At 37.7% G+C, this 10211-nt stretch overlaps 1 protein-coding gene across 10 annotated transcripts in view; it reads right to left on the reverse strand.

Moving 5' to 3' along the window:
* The window catches only part of PAM (peptidylglycine alpha-amidating monooxygenase), a 118067-nt gene extending 108116 nt beyond the window's left edge, over nucleotides 1–9951 (reverse strand). For all 10 annotated transcript variants that reach the window (XM_039216958.1, XM_039216957.1, XM_039216955.1 and 7 more), the window contains exon 1: nucleotides 9895–9951. In XM_039216958.1, coding sequence (XP_039072889.1) covers nucleotides 9895–9934 — 40 coding nt within the window. In that variant the 5' untranslated portion in view covers nucleotides 9935–9951. The remainder of the gene's footprint in view (nucleotides 1–9894) is intronic.
* Between the last annotated feature and the right edge of the window lie 260 nt (nucleotides 9952–10211).

The following is a 10211-nucleotide window of genomic DNA, read 5'->3' on the forward strand; positions in this document are numbered from 1 at the left end:
TTTGTAAAAAAAAAAAAAAAAAAAAAAAAAAAAAAGAATTAAACTGTTGGGTGCAAACCAACATGAATTTGAAACGTCAGCTAAAATTCCTGGTGGAAGCACTCAGTAGAAGATTGGACTCTTGTCCATGAAAAGAAGTCAGAGAATTACATACTTGGGAACTGCTCAAAAAATTGAACCCTAAAGCCATGAGGGTGAACAAAAGGCCCAGGACAGAGCTTTATGGAAATCCCTGAGCTGTCAGGATCTGTGTAGGAGACCCAACAGTTTTTGGTTTTTTTTTAATATTAAAGCACTGTGTGTACTGCTGTGAAACAAGGCAAATATTATCATTGAAAAAAAAAAGTTGGCCAGTATTAACTTTATAAAATGAAATATTAAGCAAAAGATTTAGGGAGAGATGGAGAGGAGACTTGTTGTGAGAAAAATAGATCGTGAAGACATACAATCTCTGTGGCTTTTCATTAGGAAGGAAAGTCAAATGTTTCGCCTGAGCCTCTGCTTATGCAAGAGGATCTTCTAATTGTCCTTTGTAAAGGGCAAAAATTATTCAAAGTATAACTTCTCCGTCCATTTTCTGATTTTTTTCTCCTTCTGACACACTGTTTTAATAACCACTTATTTGCTCCAAATTGAAAACTTGCCAGATTAGTGTTTAATTTTAGTTTCTATAATTAGAAACAAAGCAATATCTTTAAGAGGTAGTAACAGAACATTCCTCAGAGTTCCCTCTCATCGAAACTTATTCTCAGTGACTCATGCACTCTTCCAGAAACTCAAGATCTCATTTGAATGCTAAGTAAACTACTGGTATAGAGTGGTATATAACCATCTTTTTCACATCCTAAAGAAAGAGTAGAATATCAAAGTATTTATATGATTATAGCTCAAAATATAATTCATTGCAAGTTGAAATGAAAAATACTGCCAGCAAAAGGAATGTCATATCAAAATGTAAATCTAAAACAAACAGTAGGTGCCATAAAATAAAGCAGGCCTTGGACAATTTCATTGAGGGGCCTGCTGCCCGTGGTGGGAGGTCAACTGGGGAAAAAGATTGTGCTGACAGATTCATTTCCTGGATTTGCTCCATTCCTACTTATTATTCCTAGCTTTGCAAAACAAGATCCCACCCCTAGTGAATAAGAATGTGGTCTGTTGGGCACGAGATACACATATGACCATGCTGGAGATTTCAACACTACACAAAAAGAATATGGGAAAATATCTCCAAATCACATCTTAGAAGTTCTACCTTCTTTCTCTCTCTTCCATCATACACCAAAGTAGTACAGGATCCAAGGGGGAAGGAAGCCAGAGGATAATTACAACAACTAACAGGCAGAATAAACAAAGACAGCCTTGGGATGGTAACAAACAAGCAGAAGCACAGCCTTGTGAGAATGCAAGGGAATATTTGAAAAGATTAAAAAGTGCCACCGACTCTTCTAACTCAATAATAAGATGACAGCTGCTTAAGTGGAAATGGAACTTCAGTCTCAATGGGCATCAGTTCCAACTGCCTGATATATAAGATGAGAGAGGGGTTTACAGGCAAGCAAGTGTGAGCAAGTCCTGGGAATCAAATATTTCTGAAGGACTAAGATTCCAGAAATAGTAGCTCACGCACATTAATTAAAAGAAATGCGATGGTGCTGAAAGTGCACAGGTTGGAGGACTTCTCAAAGGTTAATGTCACCTGCAATGAAAGGCTTGAAAGGAGGTGTGTGGGCGACATACCAAGTAGAAACACTGAGGTATATTTTCTGGCATTCTAAGCAAAATTTGTTCTAACTGCATGAGGTTGTTTGAAATTGATGGCTTCTTTTAGCGAACATCAGACTACAATCAGGGCCATAAAATTCTCTAAGAATGTGACCTAGGATGGAATTTCATTTAGCACTTGGCTTTCTCTCCATTTTTCCTTTCCAAGTGGATATTCAGGTCTGCATGTCAAATGTTGATGTATCTGCCAGACGCGGGATATGGACAGATTTCGAAGAACCCACATAGTCAAGTATAGGAACTAGAGATTTAGGAGATACCCATGCACAATCAACTTTAAATGACCTCTGGATATAAGAAGGACACTCCTTTTAGCTAAAGATATGCCATAGAGGAACACTATATACCATGGATAACTAACCCAACAAATAAAAAAGAACTGACTTTTAAATGCAAGTTTGGGTCTTCAGAATTTAAGCATTCTGGAATTATTGCCCATATATATCATGAGAATATCATTATTACTCTCTTTGTTCCTTTTTCTTCCCAGTGGAATCATATTATACATAGTAAATGGTTTCATTCCTATGCTGTGGATATTTTTACATTATTAAACAATTTTTGTCAAAGGTACTTTTTATCTAGTGCTGTGCATTAGAATTACATCAGGCAGTTTATTAAAAATACAGATCCTCAGAGTTAATCTTGGGTCAGTCCTATCCCTTCCCCCATCAATATCTCATTTAAATCTCAGAGGTCATTCCAGGCATGTGTATATTTGAAAAGTTTCACAGGTGATTCACACGTGATTCTGACCCCAGTCAACATTTTTAGTGCCTGAATATATGTATTACATAAGCATGCTTAGAGTTTGGTTAACTCATGTTAGTTAACTTGGATGGTATTAACTCTCTTAAAGGCACAGAGCAAACATTAAAAACAAAGTTTCCTTAAAAATAAATGCATAAAGAGTTTTCTAAAAATAATGAGTTGATCCATCAAAATCATTATATTAAAAGAGATCATTGGAACTCTGCAGTACATGGTACAGCTTTAGTTATATCACCTAATGTCATTTCAAGGCCGAGGTCTGAAGCAGGCACACAGATGAAACCTCTGGTGATAACATTCATGTGTGTGTAATGTCAGTATCCTACTGCCTCTAGTGTTTCAAGCCATATTCAAGAAGGAGAGACTAGAGACACATAAGGTTTAAGACATAATAATGTAAAAGAGTTGTTATAATTTTAAAAAAATGATAGGCAGGGAAATACAAATCAAAACCACACTGAGATACCACCTCATGCCAGTCAGAGTGGCTAAAATGAGCAAATCAGACAACTCTAGATGCTGGCGAGGATGTGGAGAAACGGGCACCCTCCTACACTGTTGGTGGGAATGTAAACTGGTACAGCCCCTCTGGAAAACAGTGTGGAGGTTCCTCAAAAAAATAACAATAGAACTCCCCTAAGACCCAGCAATAGAACTGCTAGGAATTTACCCAAGGGAAACAGAAATGCTGATGCATAGGAGCACATGTACCCCAATGTTCATAGCAGCACTCTCAACAATAGCCAAAACATGGAAAGAGCCTAAGTGTCCATCCACGAACGAATGGATCAAGAAGATGTGGTGTATCTATAGGATGGAATACTACATGGCAATGAGAAACAATGAAATCTGGCCATGTGCAGCAACATGGATGGAACTTGAGGGTGTTATGCTGAGCGAAATAAGTCAGGCAGAGAAGGACAAATACCATATGTTTGCACGTATAGGAGGACTAGAAGGAACTTAACGGAGGACCATGGGGGAGAAGAAGGGGGGAAATGGTGGGGGAAGGGGGAGAGGCAAACCATGAGAGACTCTTGAATGCTGAGAACAAACTGAGGACTCATGGGTGTGGGGGGTGAGAGGGGAGATGGGCATGGAGGAGGGCACTTGTGGGGATGAGCACTGGGTGTTACATGGAAACTAACTTGACAATAAACTATTTGTAAAATAAAAAAATAAAAATAAATTTTTTTTTAATTTACAAAAAGAAAAAAAATGATAGGCCCCAAATCTTAATATCCCTTCCATAAACATTCCTCTGTTTCCCAAAAAATGAAGATTATATTTCAAAATCCTTTATAGCAACGGAAGATAATGCTGTAAACTGTCATGTAAGTGTAGAATATGACCATCCTTAATGTTCATAATCTTGCAGTTGGGTCAGAAAGGTTCAGATAAATGTAAAGCTCACAGCAGTACAGTCCATTTAGCAGCATGTTAAAAATCCACAGCAATCACATATTACATTATCGTCCACCAGCTTCCTGCATAATGATAAAGCAATTCTACACCCAAATAAAGACCTTTGGCTTCAACGTTTTTAATCAGAAAGTTTAATAGAGAAATTGTCGTTAACCCTCACTAGCATGGACAATGATGTACACTTCAGAAAGAATCCCTAACGTGGTTTATGAGGACTTTAAGCTGCAGTTGCCAAATTAAGCAAGAAATAAGACACCTGAGCAAGTCTTTAAATTGAACACAAATTTAAAGTGAAATAATTCTTGCCTCTGAATAAAAGAATTTAAGCTCAAAAAAGAATTAGACTTCTGGATGATCTATATTTTAAAATAGAACTTTTTTGGTATATGTCAGAAACAACTAAATAATCAATAAATAGATTTTATCAGCCAGACTGTGCAAGCTAAAATAGTATAAGCTTCATTAATCCCTGTATTTGTAATGCCATCTGCGTAGCTGTTCCCTATTAATTTCTTACAGAACGAGATCCATAGCCCCTTTTCACCTTTTCAGGCCACGCGTACTACTGACCAGGCTCCTGGCCCACCACATTTACAACACGATAGCTTCTTACACTCACCCTGCGCTCCCCTCGGACAGCCCTCTGCACTTAGTAACCACCCACGAGCACTAACATTTACTGAGGACTTACCCCCTGCCAGGCCCACTTATTGCTCACAAAAATCCCATGTCGGGTCCCTTCCCCTTGAGCAGATGAGCCTTGAGCAAAGCAGGCTGAATAGCTTGTGTACAGCCATGCAGCCAGCAGGTGGTGAGGCTCACACTTGTGCCCAGTGTGCTCCTTCACTGATACTGTTGGCCACTGGAATATTTTCCCTCTGCAGATCCAAACAGACCATCTTCCCAGATGCAGGTAAAATCCTGTCTGTTTCTCACATGATGTTTTCTCTGATTAGAACAGTTGGCGCTCATCTTTTTAGAGCTGGCCCCCAAAGTCATCCCTACTGAAATAGCTGAAATGGCTACTTCAGAATGACTGTCAAAATGTCATGTACCCTTCACTAATGAAGGGCATTCACACATCAAATCCAATTCAAACCTGAGCTTTCTGAATTGGCTGTTTTCCTGGGAGTGTCAGCAAGTGGGCAGCATTTTGACATTACTGCAGTAAAGCAGCACAGTCAACATGCCAGTTACCTTCTGGTGATCTCGAGATGTATGTAACAGAAGACATTCTAACTCTCAGCTTTGTAAAATGTGGTGAGATGGTTCCTACTCCTCCCTTTCCTTTTGTTTTACTACCTGAGAGAACCCTGGGCATTATCAGGGGCTGTCATGTTGCAAATGGGTGACAAAGCAATAGAAGGCATCCTAGAAATACTCTGAGACAAGGCAGGCAGCAACATCTTTTCTTTCTTGTTTATTACCAAGCAAATCAGGTTTTATCCACTCATCAGAGGCCTATAGGTGTAGCATGTCTTACTTGTGCTATCTCTCCAAGTAACTTTCACTATGATGCTATAAAAGCTTCTGAGGGTGCTTGTGGGAAGATACCCAGTGGTCACGTGGAGATACAGACTACAGTTTTCATGTTGTAGAAAATCCTAGATGAAGATGGAAAAGATTATGCAGGCAACTAATCAGAAGCAGAAAGGTGACAGAGTGACGTCATGGGGATGCAGACTCACATGTATGTACAAACGCACACGCACATGCGCGCGTGCGCACACACACACACACACACACACCCTTCTATTTACTGCTGTCATGCCATAAAGTGTGATTATCTGAGCACTGTATCATGCTTGACCTTGGTCTTTAGAGTCTTGTGATGACTTTATGTAATGACCCATAAACGTGATCAAAATTAGATTATTCCTGTATTTTTTGAGGTAACTCAACATCACCTGAATATGTGTTTTGTTTAAGAAAGGTCACTTTTGGAAATATTCAAGTCTCGTGGTGCTATTCTGCAGAAGACATTGTTCTACATTCAAGAGAGAAGCTCAAGAAAAGGAAAAGCAATGAATCATTAGATTAATTTCATCTATTTCTAAATTCAATGGCTTCTACTTCATTTGTATAGTGCAATTTGATAGATAGGGACCTGCCATCATTCACTAAGGAAAAGACACATTTATTTACTGGTCATCCATGTGAGGGAAAGCAAGTGGATGAAGATGACAGTCAAATTTCTTGGCTGAGTGGGCTGCTGTCAGAGTCAATTCCTCGGAGTGTCTGTAAAACACCTTTTAGACAGCATCACAGTTCAGTGGTCAGATGCAGATTTTATCATACCTTTACCCATTCCAATCTGTGATTTCTTATTAAAACAATAAACAAAAGCAATGCTCTAGGGAAAGCAATGATTTTGTTCAAAGTATAAAAATTATATTTATCTTCATTAGAGTATTTCTCCAAACAACTACTTTAATTCATATTTACTAATTCAATAGAGACATATAAACATATCAAAAATGTTGTGCATGCTTATACATAAAAATGCCAGGCATATGCACATGTAAATTCTATTACAAGTGTGATGATATCTTCTCAATGTTAAGAAGTGTATCTATCTAAAATGAGTTACATAATTAGTCAAACAAGCAAAAAGGCAAAATTATGAATTATTCCAATGCAATTCTGGCTTTTAAAACCATCAAGAGAGTTTGTTTTAGTCCTAACAAGTAATCTGAATTATACTCGGCCTTTTGTGATTTTCTTTAGAAACTTGAAAAGCCAAAGGAGAAAGTTCTTTTCAGATGTTATAATATTTGTATTCTTGTCTTCTAGAATTCTGCCAGACTGTAATTTCTTTGAATTGGTGTCATACCTCACATCCCCATTGCCTTGCCCAATAACCAGCACACAGCAGAATTTATAAAGTCTGCTGAATGAATGAATAAGCGGCTCTTCTTAGGAAAGAACTATTCCCTTATATTCAAATAAGAGTATAATTTAAGGCAAAAAGGTAAATTGTCTACTATATGATACACTGTCTTAAAAATAGCCAAGCACAATTTTTTTAGTATTTAATCATGTATTAAGCAAGCAATATTGAGTCCCCACCATATCCTGCTGGCCTTCAGAAATTGAAAAGGCACAGATAATGAAAACAGAAAATATAAAACTGATAAATGTCTTAAGAAAAAAAAATAAAGTAGTAAATGCTTTGCAAATCTTCACTTTCAACCATATCTAATCTTATGATAAGGTATCCTGAAACCTAGAATTTGGGAGAACCCACACTTTTCAATCATGGCAAAGCCTTGTTTACCAATAGCAAAACTTTCACTCTGGGAATCAGGAAAAGCTATGCACGATCACCCTCCCAACATACAATCTATGCATCCACTTTTCCTACACTTTTCATGTGTACTGGGTTTCATTTTATAGGATGGTTTGAGGTTTATTTTTGCTTTTGGCAAAACTGACCGGAGTGTTCCCCTTAGAGAGTGAAGGTTAAGGAAATGAAAGAAAAATTGGATTTGATATGAGGAAGACAGAGATGTGCAATCGCAGTATTTCAGCTCCATTTCCATTGGATAACTTCTTTCATTTCTTCCCTGATTCACTATCCTCACATCCAAATCTCTTATGATAGGTAACACACAGCTAGTAAAACACTTGTGCATGTTCCTTGACCTCTCTGACCCTCTGTTTCCTCCTCTATAAAATGGCTTAAATATGCTTAGCTGTGAGTGTCTTAGTGTCTCATAGGACCTTGGTAAATGATGGGTGGTAATGAGCTGATTATATGAACAAGGATCCTATATAAACTATTGGCCTACCATTTGATTAAATAAAAAAGAGAGATGCTCCTGTCTTTATTTCTCTAATTATAAAGTCGGACTACCTTCAGGTTTGTCCTAAGAATTAATGAGACAATACATGCAAACTTCCCCTCACTTATTCCCTTATATAAATTATTGTTTGGTTTTCAATCTTCCAGTTCTAATTTGCTTACACCTAAACTGTGGTTGCTGGGTTATGCAAATAATGGCAACCACAAATCGCCTGGAGCTAGTACATTAAAGGACTCACACTGAAGATGAAACAACCCTGTTGTGAACAAGTGACAAAATCTTTAGCATTCATGCAATACTCCCAGTGACAAAGAAAAGAAAAAAAAAAAACGAAAATAATTACTAATCTTACAGGGTCCTTTAAGGACCTTTGAACTGGGAACAGTTTAATCTTTCAAGGGAAGTGCCTAAGAAAATGCAAAACCATTTGGTACCCTCATTCTAATATAGTCCTTTATTAGTTTCCTATGAATATTTCCTTGACTCAATATATCCACTTGTTCTCAATTTTAATTTATGTGAAAGTAAACACATTTATATTAGGAGAACAATAATGCATTCCAGGATATATACTCATAGTCCTTAGAGTCACCAGCTCTGAAATCATATACTACCACCTACCTCCAGAAACAAATCAGTAACCTCTTAATGTGAGACCTATGATGTTGCTGTGAAACGTGACTATCATATTTATACAGGCCTGAAGACGGGCCTTTGCTTCTATGCAAATGTGAAAGAGGAAGAATCAAGACTTTCTTGGAGCTTGGAAAGAAAATATAAAATCAGTAAAGAAAAAGACTTCATGTAAAAATACCTTTTAGTGAGTAAATATTATTTTCCCCTAGGCTGCCAAAAATGTGGCTATGAAATTGACGAAAGCTTTATTGTTGATATTTTAATGATGAATCTGTATCCTAAATCCCATTTGGTATTGCGCAAGGCACTGCAATTATATTTTTGTCTTTAAAGTTACAGTTGAGGATGTGGGAGCACTGTCCTTTCTACCTTTTTTCTTGGTAATATTCGATTATTATACAAAGTAAGGACACACAGGCAACACTCAACTTCCTAAAGTCTGACTTTCATTCTTAGGAATTAACTCTGGGAACAAATTTTTAGAGTGCTATTCTAAGTTGTATTTGCTGTTGGAACTGCCAACATAGTGTGTGGGAAAAAAAACTGCACATTGCTCTGGCTTTTCAGGTCTGTAATGTATATTCCTGCGGGAACACCTCATGAAAATTTATCCTCAGATGGCCCTGAGGCAACAGTACACATTTTATAATTCACATAATGGCTGTTTCAGACAGTCCACTTGAAGATCAGTTTCATGGGACCAAAGCACAACTCATTACCATTACTTTCTCTCCCAAATTAACATCTCAAACCAGAAAAGCAAGCAGTGGGAGACAAAAACAAATCCATGAATAATTTGCCAATCACACCTCGTCCCCAAACAGTTAAAAGTATGTCATAGAAATATTTCAGTGAGAACAACCTAGATGAAAACAGATGGTATTCTGTCATCTTTTCTATCTGGTTTAAAATCTCAGCTGGGGAAGGACCTGCCATTTATGAGTCCTCTTATTCTATAATAGGAACAAGAGGACCAATGTTCCTGCCTTTCCCTATCTCTATCTCCTTCTCTTCTTTCTTTTTCTCAGTTTCTCCTTCCTTCCTTTCTATCCATCTACTATTGGACAGGTAAAATCTTAAATTTCCCAATGTTGATTCTAAGTACAGTCGATTTACAGCATGAACCATCAGGTAAATAAACAGTCTGTTGGGTGGAGCAAAATTAAGCATCCGGCCACAGACAGAAAGCCAATACTACACAAATGGGACCATATGGTATTGACAACCATGGACATCCGCATGCAACTCCTTAACTACTATTACTCATGAATCTCTCCAGATACAGTTTGCAACCTTGTCTCTGAGTGGCTCTCTCTAGTTTGTTTCTGCATTAGGCATGATAAGTGCATTTTAGAAACTGACAGTAAAAGATTAATATGCTCATAACCATCAAAGAGAACCTTTCACTGATTTCAAATAGCTGCCCTCCCTTCAACCGCCCATCCCAGCTCACCATCCAATTAATACTTACTCACGAAAGCTTCCTCATCCACCGGCAAGCGCACTGACATGCAGAAGTATGTATCAGACTGTTAGAGAAAAAAGGATACCAAATCTGAATTAATCTGCTGCTAGTAAAGAAGGAAAAATAACGAGTAAAAGCATGGACTCTATGACAGAAAAAGAACTACTGGCCCAATGAGGTGAAGCTGCCTGCCAAATAGGTGTGAGCAAGTTAATGGAAGGGCCAAGTCTAGAACTCAGGTGCTCCAAACATTTTTCTAAGACTCTTTCCTAATTGACCTCAAATCCTATTTATAACACCAATTGTTATGAGTGATATTTCTA

The sequence above is a fragment of the Hyaena hyaena genome, unplaced genomic scaffold (assembly GCF_003009895.1).
Source record: "Hyaena hyaena isolate Hyena2069 unplaced genomic scaffold, ASM300989v1 scaffold_661, whole genome shotgun sequence".
Lineage (NCBI taxonomy): Eukaryota > Metazoa > Chordata > Mammalia > Carnivora > Hyaenidae > Hyaena > Hyaena hyaena.